Genomic DNA, 27,778 nt, shown 5'->3' on the forward strand with positions numbered 1-27,778 from the left:
CAACAACTACCCCCACTCCTCACCCTTAAACTTTTGGAACCCCAGGAGGTATGTCCTGTCTCTGCTCTAGAACTGGCTCCCTTTGCCTCAGTAAATGTTCTCGTTATTAAGATCCTCTTCCTGCAGACCCATCCAACCCTATTTCCCACCACTCCCTAACCCACCCCTTTTATTCCAGTCCCATGTACAACCATTTAATCTCTGTCTTTTCTAAGTATTAATACCTTCCCTCAACTTCTCCCCCCACAATGCCCAAATGTAAGCCCCCTATTCAAAATCCTGCCTAAATCTACATCTGCCACCTACATGAGGAGACTTTTACAATGTTTCAGAAACAACTTAGCTCTTCTGTCTCTAAACGTCATCTCTATTTAACCTCGGCCCCTTCCAGTTTCATGCTGACCTGTTTTGTTTAATGTTAATGAAAGACCATATGTTATGTAAGGGCATCTATACTCCTTTTCTCTTCTCTGTCCTCCCCGCTACTCGACTCTCACTTCCTCTCAGACACAGGAGACATGGGAAGAGATTGACAACACCCATGGATCAGAACCAAAGTCTGAACTCCTGTAGACTGTGAACTACACCTTCTACCCCCACAGAAAGTAAACTATAAATTTCAACATTCTTAACTTCACCAAACTTGGTCACAATTACCCAGGATGGAGATTTACTACTAAGTCATTTAATATGCCCAAGATGCTTTTAAGAAAGATATGAATAACATCTCAAGGACTGGGCATGTTGGCTCACCCTGAAATCCCAGCACTGTGGGAGGCTTAGGTGGGCGGATCACTTGAGTTCAGGAGTTCAAGACCAACTTGAATAACATGGTGAGAACCCCATCTCCTTGAAGGAGAAGGAGAAGAAGAAGAAGAGGAAGAAGAAGAAGAAGAGGAAGAAGAAGAAGAAGAAGAAAGAAGAGGAGGAGGAGGAGGAGGAGGAGGAGGAAGAAGAAGAAGAAGAAGAAGAAGAAGAAGAAGAAGAAGAAGAAGGAGGAGGAGGAGGAGGAGGAGGAGAAAGAAAGAAAGAAAGGAAAAGAAAGAAAGAAAAAAGAGAAACAAAGAAAGAAAAGAAAAGAAATTTTAAAAGTCAACTCGAGGTGACAGGATGGCTTGAGGCCAGGAGATCGAGACCAGCCTAGGCCACATGAGGAGACTCAGTGTCGTCAACAAAACAAATTAGAAAATTAACCAGGTGTGATGAGTCACCTGCAATACCAGCTAATCAGGAGGCTGAGGCAGGAGGATCGCTTGAGCCCAGGAGTTTGAGGTTTCAGTGAGCTATGATAGCACCATTGCACTCCAGCCTGGGTGAGAGAGAGACCCTATCTCTAAAAAGAAAAAAATACATAAACAAAACAAAGTAAACCAACCAAAGAAAAACAAATCCCACACGCACACACACACACACCCAACAACAAAAACAAAAACCCTCGAGGCTTTCTTGTTTATGAGTTAGCTCTGCCAGGAGGTGGGTGGACTTGGGGGAGGACAGGGTTCTTGCATTTCAACTTTAACTCTCAGTCACAGACGTGCAAAGCCATGAACGCTGAGGTCAGGCTGCAGAGGTGATACAGAGATAATTGCTTTGTCCTCCTGGTGGTGGGGTTGGTTTTCACATTCTCCATCCAAGCTGCGCATTTGAGGGAAACTGGAACAAGCTCTCCCTCCAAATGGGGCATTACTTCTAAAGCAATAAATAGCTTGAGGTGACAGATGCGAAACTGATTGTCCTTGAGATGGGACTGCAATAGAAATCCGGCAGCCCGAACAGGCATCCAGCGCTCCAGCCACCAGCGCAGCTGCCGGGGAGTCCGCAGCTCTAGACCAGCCGCGAGGAGGCGCCGCGAGAGCACTGGTCCCCGCCCGCGGCCGGAGGAGGGCTAGAGCGCCTGGGCCAGCCCACGAGCCGGGCGGGCGGCCGGGCGCGAGCAGACGCCGGGCACTGTCACCGCGGGTGCGCCGGGCGCACCGACCCGGGACGCGGGCAGCTGGAGACCGCCAGATTCCACCCGCGCCGCTAGCCCCGACGGGGTCCTCGGCTCGCGCTCCCGGGTAGCAGCCACCGGGGCGGAGGGAGATGTCGCCCGGGGCCAGCCGCGGTCCCCGAGGAAGCCGGACGCCGCTGATCGCGCCTCTCTGCTGCGCTGCGGCGGCGCTGGGGATGATGTTGTGGTCTCCTGCCTCGGAGGCGTTCAACCTGGACGTGGAAAAGCTCACGGTGTACAGCGGCCCCGAGGGCAGCTACTTCGGCTACGCTGTGGACTTCCACATACCTGACGCCCGCACGTAAGTCTCCCGAGCTGGAGAGGTGCGCGCGGGGGCGAACGCTCTCGGGGTCCGGTCCCAGCCGCTCTGCCGCGCAGTCCCCGCAGCCTGGGATCCCCGTCCTGCCGCCCGCCCGGGGTCTCGTCTCTCTCCACGCCACCAGCCCCTTCTCTCCCCTGCCATGCTAGATGTGCCTTGTGAACTTTGAGCTAGAGACATGCCACTTGCATAGAACACGCAAGTCCTGGGTGTTCCGGGTACCAAGACGCACGCATCCCACAAAGGAGAGAACGGGACCCAGAAGACCAAAGCCAATTAAAACCACGACCACAGCGCGGTCTGTTTATGCAGAGCCTGTAACCATTGCGTCTGGGCGCAAGAGCTGTCGGCTACCAGCAGCTGGGCTCTGTCTTTGGCTTCCTCCCACCCCACCCCCTTCTCTCATCTCAGTGTACCCACAGAACTCCACCTAGAGAAGCAGGACCGTTTGCACTCTTGCAAACCAAGCTGCGGACCCCCATAGGTTTCCAAGAGGAAATCAAGTTTGACCTTGGGTCCTCATCATAAATACGTTCCTGCCCTCCACACCTGCCCCAGTGTCCCCGGGCAGGAGGCTACAAAGACTGTAGTGCATGAGTACACTTTTGTGGCGCCCAAAGAGTGACTTTCTCCAACTCTTTTGCAGAGCGAGTGTCTTGGTGGGGGCGCCCAAAGCCAACACCAGCCAGCCCGACATCGTGGAAGGGGGAGCCGTCTATTACTGTCCTTGGCCCGCGGAGGGGTCTGCGCAGTGCAGGCAGATACCGTTTGACACCACCAGTAAGTGACATTTGTCCTTTTAAGCTGCGGGCCTGGGTTTGGAAGAACCAGGGTCATCCCAGAGAAGAGTTCCCGCTGTCTTGGTGCGGTGCTCATTCAGCTTGTCTGATGTGTCCGTGTTGTGGCTGTGTGGGTCTCTAGAGAAATCAGTTTTTTCAACTCTGAGTTAAATGAAGGAAGATGTTTAGTGAACCCTAGAGAAAGGACACTATTTTGACCCTGAGTGTTTGGATGCATCCTGGCAACTCCTGTTTCTTTACCGTTCTGGAATGAGCATTTGCAGGGTGAGTGGATGTTTTGGAGAAATACAAAAGCTACGTCCTAACTTTGACTGTGGAGAGAATTTGGTTGCTTTTCAAGGACAGATGTGGAAAAAGAGAGCTCTTTAGCGTTTCCAGTGTCCAAGCTCCGGAGGCAGGACTTAGCTGCCCCAGACCCAGACATCTCTCCGTGTTGCTGTTTAATTCTTTACAGAAAGAAAGAATTTTCTTTCAAAATATTAGACATTGGATGCACACTAGTCCAGGCAGAGTGTGGATGGATTACATTCATTTCCAAAATCCCTAGACAGATGTTTCTTATTTAATTAAAGGGAAAATACATTTTAAACAATTCAGTCTGGTTATGTTTTCTCTAGTGTTTTCTCTTTAGAGCCTGAGAAAATAATTTAAATGCAATGCTTTCAAAAACATTAACATCGACTGCTTTAATTTTTACCACCAAAACTTTATGAATTCAAAAGGTATATATTATCAGAAAGCAAATTCTCTTTCCAGAAAAACGCGAATATATCAGCTTGAATAATGGTCCTTGATAAATAATCATTTAAAATACCTTTTGTATCACACAACTATTTTATGACATCATACTTGATTTCTTTGATTTTTAATTGTTTGATTAGTGTGTATATAGAATTTATGCAGAATATTTTCACAGAATTTCGATGAAATTGGCTGGCTGATATTTACCTGTTACTATAACTAATTTGTATCTTTTTTGTCAAAGGAGAAAACAATTTCAGTCCCATAAATATGAAAATATTTCAAAGCAAAACATACTATGCAAGCATTACCTTGAATTATGACCAAATTAGGAAAGTATTTTATAAAAGCATTGGAAAATTATATTTGTATCATGCCTGTCTCTATATGGTCACAATAGCTTATCATTTTATTAAATAATTCTGTTATTTTATACCAGTTTTTATAAGCTTTTACTTTTAAATTTGAGTATTAGCAACCAGGAAGATTAAACCTTTTGCTGTTAATTTGTGACAGAAATCTTTTAATTAGTTATTTTATCAAGACTTGAGATGCCTTTTAGCTACTGCTCTCTAGTTTAAGAATAAGCTTCCTAAATCAGAAGAATTAAACATTTAAACATAAAATTAATGCCATTTTAATAATTCATACCCAAATCATTTGTATTTTAAAAGTATTTTAAGCCCAGGCCAAATAAAGATATCATTGACATTATTTGAATTTACATTAAGGAAAGTATTTATATTTTGAGACATGGTTGATGTGTTTTCACCAAGAAGCAATTTATGGTCGTGGAAAAGAATTTAATAGTCTTCTTGTATAGTCTCATAACATATCAAATCAGGATCTGATTAGTATATTTTTCTTTTAATAAAGGAAGAATCAGTGTCTGCCCAGATAAGTTACACCTGACTTACTTTGTAAGTATTCATCCCAATAGATGTCATAGGCCAATAGATTAAAAACCAGAGAATCTAGATGTCAACTATGAATTTTTTAAAAAATTGACCACTTCTACTGAAAAATTTCAATATTAAATTACAAGAGGTAGGCCAGGCATGGTGGCTCATGCCTGTAATTACAGTACTTTGGGGGGCCGAGGCAGGTGGATCACTTGAGGTCAGGCGTTCAAGACCAGCCTGACCAACGTGGTGAAACCCCATCTCTACTAAAAATACAAAATCAGCTGGGTGTAGGGGTGGGTGCCTGTAATCCCAGCTACTTGGGAAGCTGAGGCAGGAGAATTGCTTGAACCCAGGAGGGAGAGGTTGCAGTTAGTCAAGATAGTGCCGCTGCACTCCAGCCTGGGCAACAAGAGGTATCAAATCTCAAAAAAAAAAAAAAAAAAAAAAAAAAAAAAATTACAATAGGTAATATTTTCCAAGTTCATTCTAAAGCAATTGCTTGAAGCCTTGAATTCACTCTCCCATAGAGAACTAATGCTGAAAGATGTGCTTTAGTTTCCAGAATAGCCCACAGGAATGCACTTAACCCTTATTGTAGCTGAATTACATTTGCAGTAAATCAGTAGGGGAAAAACTAGAACAATTTGGCAATTAAATAGAAAAATAATGTACAGAAAAGATCAGTGTTACTTGGAGAAAGACAATGTCCTCTTTTGTGTAGGTTAGGAAAATGTCTGGATATCTCAAAGGGCTTTAGAGATTGATGCTGCTCATTCCACACTATGTTTTATTTTACTTCCAAATATATAGTGGTTTACTTGATAAATAGATGAATGTACTAATCCTACTATTATACTTATCAACTACAATCATAATAATTTCAGAAATCATAAATGGAACAAAGTGAGGGAAAGAAGGAGGGAGAAAAATAGATGTTCCTGAAATAATTGAACAGGAAATTTAAAAAGCAAGGCAGGAAAGGCTACACAAGTTTGTGAGAAATGAATGGTCCATGACAGAATGAACAACGCCGTGACCTGTGAAAGACAGGGAGGTTCCACTAGGAGAGGAGAAAGGAATTGTTGGGAAAAGAAAGTTCTCCATGTTGGCCATCAGGGGGTACTGTGGGCCCAGAAACCTTGATTGCCAGTGGGAATGGCCTGAAAACGGGTGTGGGGAAGGAAGCCACCGCCAAGGCTCAGGTGTTTGCTACCAAGTGGTTGCTCACTCTCTACACTTCATCTGTGCCAACTGCTTTATCCTTATACCCTCAGACAGTGGAACTGGCAGTGGCGGCTACTTGACGCAAAGCTGTGCAAGTGAAGAAGGCACAGCAGAAGCCAGAGTAGCTATTTCCAATCAGAACATCAGCTTTGTGGACAAAGTGGAATGTTAAAACCAAAGATGAGAGGTGGAAACAGACATCACTGGTTCTGGGTCCTGAAGTCGGTGTTGCCAGAGGCATCCCATTTATACATTGCTATTATGTACCAGACACTATACATACATTGTTTCTACTACATAAACCAAATCAAAACTACTATGTAAAACTCATTCTGTAAGTAAGGAAACCAACATCAAAGGTATACTCAAGACCGTACAGTGGTAAGCGGTAGAGGCAGGACTGGAATAGAGGTCTGCCCAGTTCACAGCCTTCTTCTTCACCCTGCCTTCCTTCCAGAAATCGGGAGAGGATTGACCCTGATAGACTGCAAGTTCAGGATTATGACTAAGCCCCCAAGGAGCTCTGGAAGGCTATATTCACCTTCCCTCCCTCTCCTCCATTCCCCTACTCCAACAGTGGCTTTACAATTCCATTTTAAATGATTCTCCAGAGAAGGGTTGAAAAGGATAAACAGTTTTGGCAGAAGCATTGTAGAAGCAGGATTTGTCTTGGTGGGAATGGTGGGTCGCATTTGCGCCTGGTTTGCTCAGACTCCCACAGAATGCCCCTTCACGGTCTCCGATAAGCTGCCTCCTGAGTTACTCTCTGCCCAGTGCCATTAATGTATTGTTCTCCCCCCGAAAAAAGGAAGATAATTTCTCTGCTTAACTAAATAGTGGCCCCAAATTGACATCTGCATAATGGAGTGTGATGTGTCAGGCATAAATATGTATATTGCAAATATTCATCTGTCAAGTCATTGGTGACTTTCCTGGTCTTTTACCCTACTTTTACTACCACATCTGAATTCAAGACATCCTAAGTAAATTTGACCTTTCAATGAAGTTGTTTCAACTTGTTCAGGTTCCTGGGGTGTCTACAATTGGGTGTCCTGCTCTGGTAACCAAGTAAATTCTCTCAGCTTAGACTCTGAGGGAGACAGCCCTATAATTGAGTCCCAGAGTCCAGTTAAGATCCTGTTCCTCCATTTATTTAAGGTCAATGTTCATTTTCTAAAAACTGCCTTTCAGTTTTTTTTCATGAAATAATCATTATTTATTTTCTTTATACCTTATCATGTGACTTGATTTTTTTTTTTTTTAACATTTCTCATGATAAATACAAAAGCAGAGGAAGCTTGCACTAGCCCAGAATGTGTAATGAATGATTACCAGAAGCATATGCTGGTGGGGGAGGTGAAAAGAGTTGATAATTTTCCTGCTCTGTACAAAATCAAGGGGTTCCAAAAAAAGCACTTCTCTCGTCTCCCTTCTGTCTTTCCCTGTTTACTTCAATAGAAGAAAATTCCTCCTATCACCAAATTGATTTCTTTCACTTTTGTCTCAGGAACTCTTTAAACTATGTGCCATGTCTTAAACAGCTTAAAATACCATATCTGCCTAATTCATGCCTCTCACTTCTGTGTCTACTGCAAGGTTCCCTTTCTTCTTTTTCCTACATTTTCCAAACCAATGCATGGGTTAAAGAATGTTAGGTTGCAACCCTTCTGCTAAAAGGGAGAATGAATGAGACAATGAAACGGACCCTCACCTTTGGAATAATGAAGAGCGAATTGCAACATAGTTTCAAAGTATAGCACCAAGTATTTGATTGTTTGAAGGGCAAGTTGCAACATAGTTCCAAACTATAGCATACAAGTATTTGATTGTTTTAAATGCTCAAGTAAAATGTTTGAGGGAAAAGATGATGTGTGCTAATTAATGATGATAATCATCAAAGTACTAATAATGATAGAGAAGCAATACAGCTGGGAACCAGTCACAATGAGGAACCCACATAAAAAGCAGACAGGAAGAGGTAGGAGGTGCCATTGAGATTTGGAAATCATCTGAGAAAAACTAGCAGAATTTGCCTGGTTTCAACTTAGTATCCCTGTGTCAAAAAAAGAAAAGAAAAGAAAAGAAAACTTAAAATGGAAGACAGTTTGGTTAGGATATTTCAGAGCTCTGGAATGACAAGGTTTTTGTTGGAATTGCGGGAGACCGGAAGCCTTTGTTTTGTGGGGGGGGGGTCTGTTTCATTTTGTGTTGAGTGATCCCACAATGAGAAGCAGCTTAAAGCATCTGGTTCTGCAACTGGCATAGGGTTTTTTTTTTGATAGTGCTGGGTGTGCTCTTTTTCTCATGTGAGGGTTGGGAAACATATTGGCTGCATAAGTCTTGCCTTTCTAGCTTCCCCAGAAAGAAATCAGTTTTTGTTCAGGAACGAAGAAAAGACAAATGTAGGTTAGAGCTACCCAAGTAAATGACACAGGAAATAACATAAATAGGACAGGACTCAGGGACAGGAGAAGTCTGTGCTCCAGTAAGTTCAGTTGGAAGGTTACAAAGGTGGGGGAAGAGGGAAGCCCAAAGATAACCTCCTCTTTTCAAGACTTAACAATGAAAGTAAGTGTTGCTACTCAGAAAAAAAGAAGCAGTGTGTGCACACACGCACACACCACAGTATTTGCAGAAATCTTCCTCTGCTATGTGCTGATCCAATTGGGTCTTCAAAGGTAGTTTATGAGCTGGATGTCTTATTTATGATTCTAGAAGCAATTCATGATGGCTACTATGCCTGGATATGTTGGCATGACAAAGGCAACCATCATCCCAACATTTATCTCTGTTAGTTCAGACTTCATGCGAACACAACTGAATCTTGGTATGAGACGCGAGGAGGCAGCAGTCCCCACAGCCCATAGCAACTGAGGAAGCAATTAGAAAAAGGAAGTCCTTGAAACCCCAACTAGAAATGGGAAACAGATCTGCTGTATGGCTAGTTGAGCAGTACGAGCATTAGGCGCCCGTTGTTAAATCTGCAAAATTCTTTCAAGAAACTGGAAGTCTATGTGAGGGAACAGGCTTCCAGGTTCTTGGCAGGAATATTCTGTGTAGCCTCTGCAGCATGCTGGGAGAAATGGCTTGAAATTAACTTGAAATAGTCTTGAAATTATTCTGAAAGGAAAAATGCACTTCCACATTTAAGCTGACAGGTTGAGATGTGCACATTCAAACTTTACCTGTTAGTGTATAACAAGTCTTGTATCTGGGAATTGCATTGATGAAGAGAGTTGCCAACTTTATAAAAAAGCTCAGCTCAAGGGTGCCCTGATGGATTCCATGCCAGTACATGAACATGGAATTTTTTTTTTTTTTTTTTTTTTTTTTTTTTTTTTTTAAGATGGAGTCTGGTTCTGTCACCCAGGCTAGAGTACAGTGGCGCAATCTCAGCTCACTGCAACCTCCACCTCCCAGGTTAAAATGATTCTCCTGCCTCAGCCTCCCAAGTAGCTGAGATTACAGGTGCCCACCGCCATGCCCAGCTAATTGTGTGACTTTTTTGTTTTGTTTTGCTTTTTAGTAGAGACAGGGTTTCACCATGTTGGCCAGGCTGGTCTTGAACTCCTGACCTCAAGTGATCCACCTGCCTTGGCCTCCCAAAGTGCTGGGATTACAGGCATGAGCCTCCATGCCCGGCCATTGAACATTGATTTTTGAGGAAGATAGTTGGAAGACTAATTATTGGTTTTATTAAAAAAACACTCATTCATCCTTTAATCAGCAAGCATGTTCAAAGCATTTTAAAATAATTTTTATTTTTCAAAATTCGGCTTAAATACATGTTTACAAATAACATATTTATTGCATAAAGCAAGGTGTTCCTCCATAATGCAATCCTATAATAGATTAAAGTAGTTTCAATTCTAGGTTACATGATAAGGAGATTTAAGATATGCCAACAAATTGTGACTAAGTGATTTATACTTAAAACCAAATACATTTAATACATCAGCTACGGACTGCTGTAGAATTCAGGTGGGCAGCTCTTAGATGAATGTCATTAGATGGTCTGGAAGGAGTGGAGCTCCACCTCAACCCTGCTGAAAGGTCAGAGTTTAGGTCTGTGGTGTTTAGTGTATCGGCCCGCGGTTCTGCAAATTGAGAAACTTTCCTAGACTCATAAACACTGAAGAAAGTGATTCTTTACTCTTTCTTTCTTTCTTTCTCTCTTTCTTTCTTTCTTTCTTTCTTTCTTTCTTTCTTTCTTTCTTTCTTTCTTTCTTTCTTTCGTAAAATTAAGGTATAGATTATGAAAATAAGTCTTTATAGAAGTGCTTTCCAGGCATTGGGAGTGGAAGACATGAGTTGACTCCAAAGGTGTAATAGAAGGGAATATTTTGGGTGGAGGGTTGATGGAACTTTCTGCATCTCGATTGTGGTGGTGGATACATGACTGCCTGTATTTGTCAAAACCCATGATGCTGTAGATCACCAAAAGTGGATTTTATAAATATATTTTAAAAATCTATATTAATATAATATGTAAATAAAATAAATGTATAAATAAATACAAACAAAAGGCGAAGAGAAAAATCCTTTACGGAGAATGCAAGAGAGTTACATATTTGATACGATGATTCAATGTGGTTTTGTGGCTGTTGCTCTGAGCCCGTGGGCAATAAGCTTTTAGGCTATGGGAGGATCTGATAGAACAATACCTGGGGGTGTAAAGTCACATATCCCTGAGAAGCATAGGTCACTGCTCCTAAGTAAGGCTGAATGGTTAGTCAGATCATCATGTAGGAACTTCTTTAACATTCTTTAAATAAAGGATCATATGTTCCGAATGTGTTTGATAAGAAGAGTGCGAATGCAAACACATTGCATAAGAATATCTATGCAATGACTTGTATCATTCCTATATCCTGATGAAATTCAGGCACAAAACTTCCTCACTGGTAGTCACGGAAGAGAGCTCACTTTAAACACCTGATCGTAGCTATCAAAATTAGTATAATGGCACTGCAGGGCATTTACTTAGAAACATTTGGTCAGTTTTCTTCTTCGGCTCTGACATTTGACATATGGACACAGATTTGAATATGATATTGCAAAAATCCCTGTATCTGCCTGCCCTAATTTCCAGGACATACTGACACCAGACAGAAGGGCACACACCACTGCTACAGGAATAGGTTTATTCAAGGACCTGACCCGGCCCACACTATACGCATCTCACCCCAGGTATAGCAGTGGAAGTAAATCTCCTGTGGCCATGTTGTAGCTCTATTCCAGTTGTCTCAGTTGTCAGATCCTGTGATTTCCCCGGATGTCTCCATCCTATGCCTGCCCCCTCTTGCCCACTGATTGCACAACTGATCTCTTTATCACAGTGCCACACAGTACAGTACAGCTTGTCTCTCTAGAGCGCAGCAAACAACTCTTGCATACACAAATGTTGCCACACACGCTGCACCATGTCCTCCTGTCTTCTTACCCACCCAGGACATCTGATCTTCCAGAATGATTTTCTGATACTTCTGGCTTCTCTCCTTCTACAGTTCCCACCAGGATACATGTTTCGGAAATTAATTCTAAAGTAGCTACAAATCCTTTTCAAAAGAAAGAAAAGGGATACAACCCTAAGTAAATAATGTTTTTGAATAGCCTATATGTGGATAGTCAATCAAATTAGGGCATAAAAGCACACAATTAAATATTATATAACCATTAAAAATGAAGTCTACAAAGAAGATTAATATGAGAAGATGCTTTTGTTTCAATGGTAAATAAAAAACATAAAATTCAAAATTGTGTTTACAACTTCTTAAAGAGTATAAGAAGGAAACTGTAATGAGAAACTGTCTTTGGGAAATGTGATTAAGACTTTTTTTTCTCATGCATTTTTTTTTTTTTCATGTTGTCAAATCATGAACAAGTATTTATTTATGATCAGGAAAATAATGAAAAAATTAAACACACAAAAAGTCCAGATGAAATGAATGAGTTCACTAAAGTGCTGTAAAGATTAACAATATAAGATCAGGCCGGGCGCAGTGGCTCACGCCTGTAATCCCAGCACTTTGGGAGGCCGAGGCGGGTGGATCACGAGGTCAGGAGATCCAGACCATCTTGGCTAACACGGTGAAACCCTGTCTCTACTAAAAATACAAAAAATCAGCCAGGCGTGGTGGCGGGCGCCTGTAGTCCCAGCTACTCAGGAGGCTGAGGCAGGAGAATGGCGTGAACCCGGGAGGCGGAGCTTGCAGTGAGCCGAGATCGCGCCACTGCACTCCATCCTGGGTGACAGAGCAAGGCTCCGTCTAAAAAAAAAAAAAATAATAGAAATAAAAGATCAGAATTAAAGCTCTGGATTGGAAGATGGCAATCTTAGTTGTTCCCTCTCTTGTCTTGGGAGCAGATGCTTGACTGGTTTAGAAAAGCATTCATTTATATAAGGTATAGGTTCTAAAATACTAAAGACCAAGGGTATTTTCAGTAACAATATGTGTAAAAATAAGAAGATGTAGTATAAGTCTCACCTGTTTTCTTTCTAGATTATCTTTAAAGATAGAAATATAGACTTGCTCTGACATGGCAGTTTCAAGAGCTGTTCGTGTGTAGAATAGTTTTGAGTGTGTCTGAGTAAGACGAGCTTGCCAGAAGTTAATTCACAATCTATTTATACTGCAATCAGTTCACAAAACTTGTTATAAGAACCCATAGGAAAGAAATCAAGAGTGACCATAAGTCCAGATAATCCCATAGACCTTAAAATATGGAAGGCATTGGATAGAGTCAAGACATCCAGATAAACTCATGAAGTAGTATCAAAAATCATAGCATGAATTGGTGTTTAGTTCTTGCTCTGTTATGTACAATAATGAGATTTTTCTTTTCTTTAAAACATTATATATGTGTCTGGAGCATGTCTTCTGGGGTGCACCATTCTACTCAGTCCCAAGTAAGGTTTGTAAATGTTCTGTAAAGGTGTGTCTGTTTACTAAGTAAAGAGTATGTCAACACACTTGCTTACAATCTCGGCTGAGCAGAGAAAAGTGAGACGTTTCAGGAAAGAGAACTGACAGAATGAAAGCTGGAGCAGTGTTTCTGAAAATCTCTTGCACATTATTCTTTTGCGCAAAAATGAACAACAAAAAAGTTTTATGTCAAATGAGTTTGCAAATGACTGCATTTGCTCCCTTTCTATGACACTTACAATGCATATTCTCTTAGAAAATGCACTAAGAATTCACAAACGAAGGCAACCTATTGGATTCATAGGATGGAACCTTTGTTGACATTCATTAGTTCCCCTCACATTTATGAGGCCAAAGCAGACCCAAATGGCTGTAGAAACACATGACCCTGTATCTTTGGTTTAAAGTATCTAAGGTTTATTTCTTGCTCACACCGTATATTCAGTGTGATTTGATAGGGAGGCTTGGCCAGTTCAAGCCACATAGGGACCCAGCTTCATGGAGATTCCTTATTGGCATGGGTCTGAGATCCCCCTAATTGGAAAAGGGTGTGTCCAATTGCACACTGTCTGTTACAGCTTCCACCTGGAATTGACATTTATTATTTGATATATTTTTTAGGCCAAACCATGCCTAGGAGGTTTGTTAGGCCAATCTGTTTAACTATGGAAAACTTTACTTATCTACACCTATCAAAATTATATCTACCATCTTTAAAAGAGCCTGAGAAAGGAAACTAACACAAAGAGATTGTCTTTGGGAAATGTGATTAAAACTGTTTTTTTTTTTTTTTAATTTTATTTCGCAGGACATGTTTTTAGGACACTCAGTTCAAATACACAGTTATTTGGGGGAGACAGTCTCAACCCCTTCACCTATGAACAGACACATGGCAAGGAGAGGATGTTTTTGTGAATAGATTCGAAGATATGAGTGAGACTTTTATACCACCACTCAGTCCCCAACCTGTTCCACCTGGTCTCCACTGGATTTTTTTTTTTCTCTTTTCTTTCTGTTTCTCTACTCCTGTGATAGATTATCCATTTTTTACCACCAAGATTACCTGGGAAGACTGGATGATCTTCTTCCTTTCACTGTGGTTCCTCAGGTGACATATTATTAAATCATAACACACTTTAACACACTTTTACTTATTAAATGTCATCTAAGGTCGAAAAAGAGAGTTGAAAATCAAGCTTAGTGTTAGCAAAAGGTAAAATTAAGTTTCAGGGGCTACTATTTGCAACACTGCACAGGCAGATGCTGTTCTTGACGTGGAAGTATGTCCACGAACAAAGCCTAAGGTCTTGCCCCCTTGGACGGGGTTCATAGTAACAGCCAGTGACAAGTGGAGGAAAAGAAAGCAAAGGTCAAGAGGACAGAGAATGGTGTGTGTGTGTGTGTGTGTGTGTGTGTGTGTGTGCACGCACATTTATTTTAGCTTGAGCAGGCCATTTGCTTTCCATTGCTACTATAACAAATGACCACATGCTTAGTCGCTTTAAATAACACAAATTGATTATCTTTTTTTTCTTTCTTTCTTTCTTTCTTTTCTTTCTTTCTTTCTTTCTTTCTTTCTTTCTTTCTTTCTTTCTTTCTTTCTTTCTTTCTTTCTTTCTTTCTTTCTTTCTTTTCTTTTCTTTTCTTTTTTTTTAAAAAGGAATCTTACTCTGTCACCCAGGCCAGAGTGCAGTGGCATGATCTATGCTCACTGCAACCTCCATCTCCCAGGTTCAAGTAATTCTCCTGCCTCAGCCTCCCAAGTAGCTGGGATTATAGGCACCCACCACCAAGCATGGATAATTTTTGTATTTTTAGTAGAGACGGGATTTCACTATGTTGGCCAGGCTGCTCTTGAACTCCTGACCTCAAGTGATCCAACTACCTTGGCCTCCCAAAGTGCTAGGATTACAGGTGTGAGCCATTGCACCTAGCCTTGATTATCTTATAGTTCTGGAAGTCAAAGCCTAAAATGGGTCTCCCTGGGCTAGCATCAAAGTGTTGGCAGAGCTGCATTCCTTCTGGAGGCTCTTGGGAGAACCTATTTATTTCCTTGCCTTTTCCAGCTCCTACAGGTGACCCACATTTCTTGGCTCAGGGCTCCTTTCCATTTTCAAAAGTAGCAAAATCTTCCACTGCCATATCTCTGGATCTCCTTTTTTGGCCCCTTCTTCTACCTGATAGTATCCTTATCATTACATCAGATCCACATGTATGATCCAAGATAATCTACCATTTTGAGGTCAGCTGATTAGCAACGTTAATTCTATTTGCAATCTCAGTCCCTCTTTGCCATGTAGCTTAATATTGTCAGTTTTGGGGATTCAGATGTAGCCCTCTTGGGCGGTTATTATTTTGTGTACCACAGGTGGTCACAAGAACTTTCACTGAGGAGGTGATATCTGTGCAAGGGCCTGACTTGAGTGAGGAAAGGAGCCAGGTGGTATCCAAGGGAGACATGTTCTAGGTTGTAGGAGTGTCAGTGTTGGAGTGTGGAGATGTGGATGTGCTTGGGAAATGGAGAAAGGTTGCTGAACTAGAGAAAAGCAAGTCAAGGCAAGAGTGATAGAAAATTAGGCCAGAGGGCCAGGTATAAGCAAGATGGTATAGTATCTTCATGGCCAAGGTCAGGATTTGGGATTTTATTCTAAGAGTGGTGGGCAGCCAATAGTGGGTTTTGAGTAAGGAAGTAACATAATTTGAATTATGTTTTTTTAAAGATCAGTTTTGGTCAGCCATGGTGGCTCACATTTGTAATCCCAGCACTTTGGGAGACAAAGGCAGGAGGATCACTTGACACCAAGACTTTGAGACCAGTCTGGGCAGTGTAGCAAGATCCTATCTCTACAAAAAAAGTGTAAAAAAATTAGCAGGGGCAGTAGTGTGCACCTGTTGTCCAACTACTAGGGAGGCTGATGTGTGTGTACCACTTGAGCCCAGGAGTTAGAGGCTGCAGTGAGCTCTAATTGTGTTACTGAACTCCAGCCTGACAGAGTGAGTGACAGGAGGGAAAAAAAAAGGATCAGCTTAACTTTTGTTGAAAAATAGACTACCGACAAGGAAGAGCAGAAGCAAGCAAACAAGGAGACTAGGTAGAAGACCGTTCCCTTTCCAGTGAAAGGCAAGTATGGCTGAGATTGAGTGGTAGCAGTGAGAGCTGAGGAATGGTTGGTTTGGGGATTTATTTGGAAATGCAGTTAGTAGCTTATCATTATGCATCAGATAAAGAGTGGAAAATAAAGAGGAAATTTTGGCCTAAGTAACTGAAGGAATAGGACTTACAGAACAGTGGGTAAAGAGCATGTCTTAGATGAAATGCCAAGGGTTGAGTCCAGATATGTGAAATTTAAGATGCTTATTAGACCTCCCAGCAGATGTCAAATGGGCACTTGGATAAATAAACCCAGAGCTCAGGCAAGATGTCTGAATACAAAGGTAATATTTAAGGCCATGACTTAGGGAGTGAGTGTAGATGAAGAGAAGAGGAGGGAGGCAAAGAGAGGCCAAGAGACAAGAGCAGCAAAGAGATGAGAACAAGCTTGAGATTGAGCCCTGGAGCACCACGACATTTACAGAAACACTGGGGATTTGAGGAGGATGTGTATAAAACACAAGGAAGGAGCCACCCGTTAGGTAAAAGAAAGCCATGAAGCCAGTAAAGAAAGTCCTATGAGGTGAAGTGAAATGAGGGTGGAAACTTGGAACATGTGATTTGACAATTGAAGGTTACTGATGACTGAAAAATCCAGTTGCAGTGGAGTGTTTCAAGAGAGAGTGGGAGATGGCCAATGGAACAGAGTAAGTGTGTGTAGCCATTTTTAAAGTTTGGCTATAAATGGGACCAGAGAAATTTAATAATTAAGAAGGTATTATAGCTTGATCATAGTCTAATAGGTTCAGATGACTGTAAGAGAGAGAGAGAGCATAGTTAGGAACAAATTTCTGAGTGGAGGGGAATAGAGGGGATTCTTACACAAATGGAAGGATTGGACTTAGAGCAGCAGAAATGCAGTTCATCTGCAGTGGAAGGAGGGCAGGCAGAGCCAGGAAACAACCGAGAATGGGCTGCTGGATTGGATGGCAGGAGGAAGAAAATGATCTTTTCTCATTGCTTACATTTTCTCATTGAAATAAGAAGCAAGGTCACCATCTAAGGTTGAGGAGGTCAAAGAGAAGGTTGGGAGAAAAAGAAAATTCAAAGAGCAGTGACAGAATGGCAGAGTAAGTGGAGTCATGAAATAACAGGGATTACCAGGCAGTAAGTTGGATAAGTAACATTTTGCCTCTGCTCAGACTATAGCACGGTTGTTTGGGGTAGGATTTAAGAAGATCTCCCACAGAATAATCTCCTCTTGAGTGTTAATCTTCTCTAAGGATAAATTACAGAAACAGAAGATTTGAATTCTGCAGTGCCTATTTTGTGTAACATTGGGAATGATGACTTTAAAAAAACAAACAAACAGCAACAACAACAACAATAAAACATAATATGAACTGTTCTGTTAGGTGAATGGTTGGAACCCTTTACTATATCTTTTGGCAGCAGACATGAGATTCTCAGAAATATAAGACCATGTAAGAGGAGGTAGTGTAAATACATTTTCAAGTGTTATTGGGAGGCAAATGTATACAGCCTTCATCATGAAACCCAATCATATCCTGTATTTAAAAACACTCCTTTGAGGTCATCTTGAAGAAATTTATGTCAGTGAGTCGCCTTCCTGAGATGCCCGTGCTGAGAGGTTTTCATTACTTCTTGAAGCAAATAAATGATTGGGTACTAAATAGAAGCATGCTGTGTTCCTGGCCATCAGGAGTTGACATTGAAGCCATACTGAGAGTACTCATTTCCCCAGCTGTACATGACTATGATATGTGATCCTAGGTAATTATTCCAAGTGTGAAAAAAATGTAGAGGTGAAAGAAAGTATGAAAGATTCAAGTATGAAGAAAGTTGAAAGAAAACCACTGTGGTTGAGAGTAGCAAAGATGATACTGGCATGGGAAGGGTTTCTTTGAGAAAGGTTGAGATTTTAGAAACAACTCTGGAAAGAAACAACTCTGGACAACGTAACAAGATCCTATCTCTACAAAAAAATTAGCAAGTGCAGTAGCGTGCACCTAAGAAACAGGTGCATTTGAGAAACAATTCTGGCTTCAGGATAGAGAATGGGTTTGAAGGTGGCAATGCAGGGGGAAGGGAGACTGGTCAGGAAGCTGTCACAGCAGTGGAGGCTAAAGAAAATGATGACCATAACTAGGAAAGTGGCGACAAGGATGGAAAGAAGTGGATGGATGTGGGAGATAACAAAAGGAAGCATCAACAAGAATTGATGACTCATTGAAATTTGGGAGTGCAAGATTGGGGATCGTCAAGGATGCATTCCAAGATTCTGGCTGCGTTAATGGTGTTACCATTATATTAGGTAAAAATAATGAACAAGACAGACATCCCCTGATCTCACAATATTCAACTTTGATGGGGTACTAGTGCCTGGCTCTTCTAATCTGGGCTTAAGTGCTGTAACAGCAGAAAGTGAAGAAGGCTTCAGATGTGCAAAATAAGGACTCCTATGCTTGAATGAATGGGGGACTTTTGTGTGTTGGGGGAGGATTTTCAGAGAGTACAATACGAAAGGTCAGAGCTGAAGAGTGGCTTGTGTGTGTGTGTTTGAGTGCGCCTATGCATGCATGTCTGTCTCTGGCATGGAAAGATGAGAGAAAAAACCTGCTCCAGCCTGTGTGGATGTAGTGAAGTGGGTTGTAGAAGATGAGGTCAAAGTTGTCTCGATCAATAGAATCCACTGTAACCAGCTCTGTGTTTCACACTGTTGTTTCATACTTGGGAGTTTTGTTTTTGTTTTTAGTCTGATCTGGCATAGATAACTTATCTTTTCCCTTGGAAGAGATAATTCTTTCATTTCTCAACTCCCAATTTCCCTTGCATTGTATCCAAAATATTGCTTGCATCGTATAATCCATAGGTTTTTCCTGACCAAATCATACATACTACTTAGTCAATTTATATATGAAAAACATTCTGAATGAGAGTATGTGATGTGGAAAAGCCATTCGTATTTACTACCTAGCAAATGTCTGACGAACACTGGCTAGGCACTATGGGTTATTCAAGACAGGAAGTTAGAAATGTGATCTCTGTTCTTAAGGAAGACAGTCTAGACATGAAAATAATTACAGCGCAACATTTATGTTCTCATCCAGATCAGGAAAACTATACAATAGCCAGACTGTAATACAGTCTGTACTGTTGCTGTTACAAACCCATATTTATGAAAATGATTATTAAAACTCTAAAAGCATGCATTTAACTCACTTAGCTTTATTATAGTATTTGATTATATATGAAACTGAATATTTAAATAGTGATATGAACAAATAATTTAAAAGGGAAGTTTCATGATTTCCAGGAAAGAGTAGTTTATTTCACTATGAACTAAAGGAATAGTCTAGAAGCTTCTTAAATTCTGAATGAGTTTACCAAACTGAACAGTGACTAGGTCCAGGGAGTTGGATCCTAACGGCCTTTCACTTGCTACCTTATACAATTATCTATACAAGTTTTGTTACTTTGCACTATTTGAAAATTTTGAAACAATAATCTCAAAGAATTTCAATTTGAAAAGATAAGAGTTTTGAGCCCTACATTTTAAAACAGTCTTTTAAGGAGTGATTTGAACAAGTTGGCAAACAAGGAAAAAAGGAATTTCACAAAACAAATGTCTGAAAGAAGGCCATGGAATGAGACTCAACAGGGAACAGAAAGAAAGTTAAACCAAATGGAAAGGAAGCCCAATCAATACCCAGAGCTCAGGCTGTGGGATCAAGATCTTCAGGTGGGTCGGGCGCAGTGGCTCACGCCTATAGTCCCAGCACTTTGGGAGGCCGAGGCTGGTGGATCACCTGAGGTCAGGAGTTCGAGACTAGCCTGGCCAACATGGTGAAACCCCATCTCTACCAAAAACACAAAAATTAGCTGGGCATGGTGGTGGGCACCTGTAATCCCAGCTACTCGAGAAGCTGAGGCAGGAGAATAGCTTGAACCCGGGAGGTGGAGGTTGCAGTGAGCCAAGATAGCACCATTTGCATACCAGCCTGGGTGGTAAGAGTGAAATTCCATCTCAAAAAAAAAAAAAAAAAAAATTCAAGTGTGGAAGGCAGTGTATTTATATTTGATCTTTGAGGTAAAGACAAGAACATTATTTAATGTGAGTGTAAGCATGCACATATTTTTATATAGTATGCATACATGATAGAAATCATGAAATAATCATTTAATAAAAATAACACATCTCTCAAACATCATAAGGAAAAGTGAATTAGTGTGATATTCTTTAAAAGGTTTTCAGAGTGGTTTTGGAGTATTGGGAGCCATGCATTTGGAAGTTTAATTTTCTGTGATATAAAAATCAATCCAGATCCTTTTCTTGGATTTGTTTCTCATAGACAAGGAGTTCTCTGGCCACGGTTATTTTATTTTGAATTTTACATATGAGTATTCCCTGTTCTCGGATGCTTAGTTCCAATTAGGAACTTTTACAGCATAAATTTGACTATGATAAAAATTATAAACAAATGGTTAAGGATTTCTTTTACCCTTTTCCTGATTAAAAATGTCTGGATAGCTCCTGCAACTGCTTTAAGAAAATTTCCAAGGAGACAAATTTAAAGTGATGACTGAAGGTTATAGGGAAACCTACTGTTTTCTCTATGGGGTCGAGGGCTTTATAAATAGTTTTCAAAAATTATCCTGTCTGCCAGAATGTTTGGTCATGCCTGTGTCAATTGCAACTCTTCCTTTCCTGTCCTAGGGTGATCTCTCTTCACTTGGTGTAATTCCTCTCATTTCACTATGCTAGAAGATTAGAAAAATCTGCTTACAGCCCATGTGTGCACCATATTCCACATCCCCTCAGTCCTCCTCTGAAATGCATATTCCCATGGAAAAAAAAAAAAGAACCAAAAGCTGCCAGTTTCAGAGAGATCACTTCAAAGGCCAGAAATGGAGGATGAGTCAAATCAATTGTATTGACACCACCCATCTAAACTCCCTGGGTTGACTTACAGATCTTTTCAGTTTATCTTTAGGTTTTCCCTTTTTCAGATCATAGATGTACTAATACACACAGTGAAAGCTCAAACGATACAGAAATGTATTCCATGGAAATATAAAAGCCAATGACACCTGTATATTCCCTGCTTTCAAGACAAACATGACTCATAGGTTAGGGTCAGTATATACACACACAAGCACAATAACAATCACACATACACATCCAGGCATAGAATATTTGACTTTTAAATAAAAGTGGGATCATACTGAACAATGTACTCTTGACAAACTTTTGAATGAATAGAGGGGAGCTTGGTTATTCATTCAACAAACACTGATGATCTACTATGTTTTAGGCACTGTAAAATGCAGAGGTGAAGCAGAGAACATCTCTGTGAAAACTAGGTATATTCTCAAAGGGTAGATAATACCTATATAAAAACATAGATTTTTAACTCCTATATAGTATTGTATACTATTGCAGTAAACATGCCAACACGATCATCTCAGATAGTGATAAGTACTATGAAGAAAATGTAAAGTGGTAATGGGGGAGTGAATGACTATGAGTAGACAGAACCAGTGGCTTAGGGCATGTGTCTCTGAGGATGTGGTACTGGAGCTATTCACGTCCTTAGCCCACTTTTTAATGGGATTGTTTATTTTTTTTCTTGATGTTTGTTTGAGTTCTTTGTAGATTCTGCATATTAGTCCTTTGTTGGGTGTATGGATTTTGAAGATTTTCTCCCGCTCTGTGGGTTTTCTGTTAACTCTGCTGATTATTTCTTTTGCTGTGCAGAAGCTTTTCGGTTTAATTAAGTCCCAGCTAACTATCTTTGGTTTGGTTGCATGCTTACTGTATGCAACATCTTATTTGCATGTTTACTGCAATAGCATGCAATACTCTCATCTGAGTAATGCGAAGAAGGCAGCCAAGTGAAGCACTATGGGAAGAGCGTTCCAGGAAGAGGAAATGCAATGGCAAGACTGAAAACGCTGGGGGTGTTCACAGGACAGGAAGTTGGTGTGTCTGCAGGTTGAGGAGCATGGGAAGGCAGGAGGCACTGAGATTGGAGAAGCAATCAGGGGCCAGACAATGTTGGCCCCTTGGACCAAGTCAGATTTTATTATTGCAGAGGTGGAACTGCAAATCACTGAGAAGAGATGGATTGTTCAGTAAGTGCTGTGGGAGCAAGTGACTTTTCATATTGAAAGAAGAAAAGTATCTCTGCCACTGTATAAACAAGAATAAATTCCGGATGGACAATAATCCCAATTAACAAAGTTAAAAGACTAGAAAAAAATTGGAAGATGATACTTGCAACATTTATGTGGGAAAGAGAATCAGTAGCCAAAAATATATGAATTATGAATCAATAAAACTAATAACTAAACAAGAAAATGAGCAAAGAATATAAAATGACACTTCACAGAAGAAAAAAGTGAACGGTCCACAAATATGAAAACATGATCAGCCTTACTAAAAGTCAAGAAAATGCAAATGAAAACAAAATGAGGTATCATTCCATGGTCATCTAGACTGGAAAATATTTAAAAGTCCTCCTATAATAACAAAAGTTGAGAATCCCTTACTCCCACACTGCTAGTGGACATAAAATTGTAGCTACTTTGGAGATCAGTGGGCATGTCTGATCAAATGAGTATGATCGTTCTCTATGACCCAGTAATGTCATTCTTAGTCTGGGTGCCAGAGAGAAACCCTTGTACATAGGCACATGGAGGTGGCTATATGAATATTCAGAGCTCAGAGTAGAAGTGGGAAAAATGAAAAAAAAATCCATATATGTTCATATGTAAATGGACTGGATAAATAAAATGTAGACTATTATTCAATAGGATGCAATATTATACAGGAGTTAAAAAGAATGAGGTAGACTGATCTATGTATGTATGTGTCTATCTATCGTCTATTTTTCTATCCATTCACTCATCTACGTTTCTGCATATCTATGTATCTAGCTAACTAGCCATCTATCTATTCATGGATATTTCTCTCAAACATAAAACTGAGGGTAAAACACAAGTATAGACTGCTAAATACAGAAAATATAATGCCATTTCTTTTCTTTTCTTTCTTTTCTTTTCTTTTTTTTTTTTTTTTTTTTTTTTTTTTTTGAGACACATTCTCACTCTGTCTCCCAGGCTACAGTGCAGTGGCGGGATCTCAGCTCACTGCAACCTCTGTCTCCCAGGTTCCAGTGATTCTCCTGCCTCAGCCCCCGAGTAGCTGGGACTACAGGCATGTGCCACCACGCCCAACTAATTTTTGGATTTTTAGTAGAGACAGGGTTTCACCATGTTGGCCAGGCTGGTCTCTAACTCCTGAACTCAGGTGATCTGCCTCCTGGACTCCCAAAGTGCTGGGATTACAGGCACGAGCCACTGTGCCTAGCCAAATACCATTTTTTCTTAGGCAAAAACCTTGTAATCAAGAACCCAAAAGCAAATGCATCCAAAAGAAAGATAGATAGCTGGGACTTAATTAAACTGAAAAGCCTCTGCACAGAAAAAGAAATAATCAGCAGAATTAACAGAAAACCCACAGAGCGGGAGAAAATCTTCACAATCTATACATCTGACAAAGGATTGATATCCAGAATCCACAAAGAATTCAACAAATCAGAAAGAAAAAACAATCCCATCAAAAAGTGGGCTAAAGACCTGAATAGACAATTCTCAAAAGAAGATATACAAATGGCCAAGAAGCATATGTAAAAATGTTCAACATCGCTAATGATCAGGGAAATGCAAATCAAAACCACAATGTGATACTACCTCACTCCTGCAAGAATGGCTATAATTTAAAAACTTTAAAAAAATAGATGTTGGCATGGATGCTGTGAAAAGGGAACACTTTTACACTGTTGGTGGGAATGTAAACTAGTACAACCGCTACAGAAAACAGTGTGGAGATTCCTTAAAGAAATAAAAGAAGATCTACCATTTGATCCAGCAATGCCAGTACTAGGTATCTACCCAGAGGAAAAGAAGTCATTATGTGAAAAAAGATACTTGCATATGTGTGTTTATAGCAGCACAACTTGCAATTGCAAAAATATGGAATCAGCCCAAATGCCCATCAATCAACGAGCGGATAAAGAAAGTATGGTATGTTTATACACCATGGAATACTACTCAGCCATAAAAATGAATGAAATAATGGCATTCTCAGCAACCTGGATGGAATTGGAGACCATTATTCTAAGTGAAGTAACTCGGAAATGGAAAACCAAACATTGTATGTCCTCACTGATAAGTGGGAGCTAAGCTATGAGGATACAAAGGCATAAGAATGATACAATGGATGTTGGGGACTCCGGTGAATGGGTGGGAGTGGGGTGAGGGATAAAAGACTACACACTGGGTACAGTGTACACTGCTTGGGTGATGGGTGCACCAAAATCTCAGAAATCGCCACTGAATAACTTATTGGTGTAACCAAACAACACCTGTTCCCCTAAAACCTATTGAAATAAAAAATAAAATGAAAAAGAAAATATAATACCATTTTTCTTTAGTTTACAAGACTGCACCAAAGACTACGCTATCAATTGTTGGCAAACTACAACTAAAACTGGCCCACCATCTGTGTGTGCACAGCCTATATGCTGAGAGTAGTTTTACATTTTAAATGGCTGGAGAAATGTTTTAAAGAATAATATTTCATGACACATAAAAGTTATATAAAATTCAATTCAATTTCCGTGTTCCTATATGAAATATGAAATTCTATTGGAACACAGCCAAGTCCAAGCCCATTCTTTCACATATTGTCTATGGGCTGCTTTTGTTACAGGGCAGAATTGAGTAGCTGTGACAAAGATTATACAGTTTGCAAAGCCTAAGACATTTATCTAGTCCTTTACAGGAAAAGCATTGTAGACCACGGCCCTATATTATTCATGGCATTATTTTTTAAATGGCCAGAAACACATACATTTAATTAATGATGGTGGTAACCTCTGGAGGGGAAGGAGGGAAGAGGAATGTAACGGGGGACAGGTGTCAAAAGGTACCATAATGTTTGTGAATCGCAATTCACAAATGTTGTCCATTCTTCACAATTATTGATTCTTCCTAGTGAGAATACTTGTGTTTCACGTATTAAAGTCCTTATATTTCTCTGTACTTTTAAAAAGCCTCAGAAAAGCTAAAAATACATGTATCGTGTAGGCGTTTTTCTGTATCAGTGCATACAAATCTATCATGTGTATAACAGTTGAATCTTTGTCTTATAGATAGCAGACGTTTCTTTTTGAGTCTCTTATTTATAAACATTTAAGTTGCTCCAGTTTTTGGTGTCACAAACAGTGTAGAAATATTTTCATACTATATCGTGTGTGTGTGTGTGTGCGTGTGTGTGTGTGTGTGTTTTAGAGACAGGAGAGTACTTACTCTGAGACTTTCGAGACAGAATACTCTTACTCTGTCACTTAGACTGGAGTACAGTTGCATGATCCTGGCTTACTTCAGACTCTACCTCCCAGGCTCAACTGATCCTCCCACCTCAGGCATGGGCCACTATGCCTGGCTAATTTTTTTTTTTTTTTTTTTTTGGTAAGAGTTGGGGTTTTGCCATGTTGTCCAGGCTGGAGTGCAGTGGCGCTATCATGGCTCACTGTGGCCTTGAACTCCTGCCTCAAGCGATCCTCCCACCTTGGTCTCCCAAAGTGCTGGGATTATAAGCATGAGCCACTGTGTTACTATTTCCACTGAACAAAATACTGAAACAATTTTTTGATCAGAAGGAAATATACATTTAAAATTTGGATACATGGTGCCAAATGGCTGTTCCAAACTTCAGCATCAAATTATTGTCTTGAAGTAGAGCAAATATTATTAATTTGGGGCCAGATGGGTAAGTGACAAGTGGTAAATTATTATTGCTTTAATTTGAGGCTCAGGTGATTCCTCTGAATTTTCTGGCTAATTTGTCTTTACCTGTAATGCCTGTTCGGATCCTTAGAAATTGTTTTCTATTGAATTTTAGTCTTTTTCTCATGGATTTGGGGACTCTGACATATTCCTCCTTTTCCTGAAAAATGTTCACTTTGGTTTTCATTTGTTAGCTTTGTTAATCACCTCCTGCCACTTAGAAAACTTGAGAATGTATGCAGCCCCTATAAAAGCTTTTCTGAGCTTTTGCCTTTGCTTTCTCCATAGTTTGTGATATGCTGAGAGACTCCCTTAGGTAACTAATGGGCTCCATTGTCTCCTGGAACCACTGGTCCTTGTGCGTTCTGTGGGGTTGACAGTCCTCCCAGGGTAACCCGATGCCTTCCTTCTGCTTCAGAGGACATGCGACCCTACCCTAAATGTGTTGTCCCATGTCAGTCAACAGGTTTGGTTAGGAAAACAGAAAGCACATTGAGTATTACAACTAGGAAGGAATTTCACGCAGAGTCTGGCAGGCTTTCATGGACGTCGGCAAGGATAGGGTGTGAAAGTCTGGAAAGTTGCTACCTGCAGATCAAGGAATGTGGAAGTTCAGGGATCACAGGACTTGATCTCTGCTGTCCAAAGGACCAAAGAGGTGATTGTCAGGAGGATATTTGGGAGCTGCTGGAAGAACATCACATCTGTCACCGCTGATGTCCACATGCTTCCTGTGGCTGTCACCAGAAAACATGGCTTCTCTTTCTTTCCCGGTTCTCAAATCTCTCCTGAGCCTCTCATTCATTCAGAATCCTGCTCATTAGAAAGTCTGAGAAATGTATTTTCCATACGTTCAGTCCTTCCCATAAAGAAAAGAGACTGGAAGGGCTGACACAGTGCTGAGTATTGACAGACATTACTTGGAAGTAGTTTTCACTAAAGGTCAGATCAAATTAAATCAAAAACATCCTCCATGCATCAAAGGTTCATTGAGCACTAGGCTGACACAGTAATGAGCAGTGTGTCAGCTTCTTTGGCATGAAAGAACCTTGCTTAGAAAAGGGAAATAAGAAGTTAGGGAAAGCTCACCTTCACAGTCAACCCACACACATCTTACTTATTTGAAATTTGATTCAAATACAACGTTAGGTTCAAAGTCAGATAATTTATTGAAATAATAAAACAGAATTTTAGAAAGGTGATTTGTTGACTTCAAAGGTCAATGAGAGGACGATACACACAGATTAAAAACTCATCTCAGTACATAGAGACCTGGGACAGTGGAACTCTGCTCTGTTACAATCCTTGGATTGGATATGAAATTAATGAAGCCCATTCATTTGTACCCTTAGTCCAGAAGAAATGTATTACTGAAAAGTAGCCCAGTTGACACTTGCAATCAAGTCATTACACAGTTCACCCTATAATGGCAGAAAAGAGATCTTGGGAATCACACAGGCAGAATTACAGAATTTTAACCAGCAAAGGAAGGTCCGGTTCTTCCTGTGGCTTCTTTTATTCCCTAGAATTCATTTCCTTCCTCACTGAAGCCGGCTTTTCTGAAGTCCTTTTGGGATCTCCTTTAACTCTCTTTGAATTTTTGAGGCACTGGTCTTCTTTTCATGGCTTTTTTATAGTTTAGTAATTTTAAGACCACTCTAGTACTTTCTCCCTGTGTGTAATCTAAGCCACCTTGACAATGTTGTGAGGTGTCATAATTTCATTCCTGAGTGCCACAAGTCACTACTAACAACATATTATACTTGTATTTCTGAGAGGTTCTTTTGAATTCTTGGACTTAGGTTGAATTTCTAGGTTCCTAAGATATATATAGATATATAATAGATATAATTATTACATATTATAACATATATTAATAAATATACAAAATATTATATTCACTATA

General features: G+C 40.4%; 1 protein-coding gene across 3 annotated transcripts in view; it reads left to right on the top strand.

The window, feature by feature from the left end:
- The first annotated feature begins 1,528 nt into the window (after nucleotides 1-1,528).
- The window catches only part of ITGA8 (integrin subunit alpha 8), a 221,473-nt gene continuing 195,223 nt past the window's right edge, over nucleotides 1,529-27,778 (top strand). For 2 of the 3 annotated variants that reach the window (XM_017874144.1, XM_017874133.1), the window contains exons 1-2: nucleotides 1,535-2,291; nucleotides 2,956-3,089. In XM_017874144.1, coding sequence (XP_017729633.1) covers nucleotides 2,083-2,291; nucleotides 2,956-3,089 — 343 coding nt within the window. In that variant the 5' untranslated portion in view covers nucleotides 1,535-2,082. Of the gene's footprint in view, nucleotides 2,292-2,955; nucleotides 3,090-27,778 lie in introns of all 3 variants that reach the window. The other variant, XM_017874126.1, reaches the window with a different exon arrangement.

This window comes from Rhinopithecus bieti, unplaced genomic scaffold (assembly GCF_001698545.2).
Source record: "Rhinopithecus bieti isolate Rb0 unplaced genomic scaffold, ASM169854v2 scaffold_1012, whole genome shotgun sequence".
In the NCBI taxonomy this organism is placed as follows: Eukaryota; Metazoa; Chordata; class Mammalia; order Primates; family Cercopithecidae; genus Rhinopithecus; species Rhinopithecus bieti.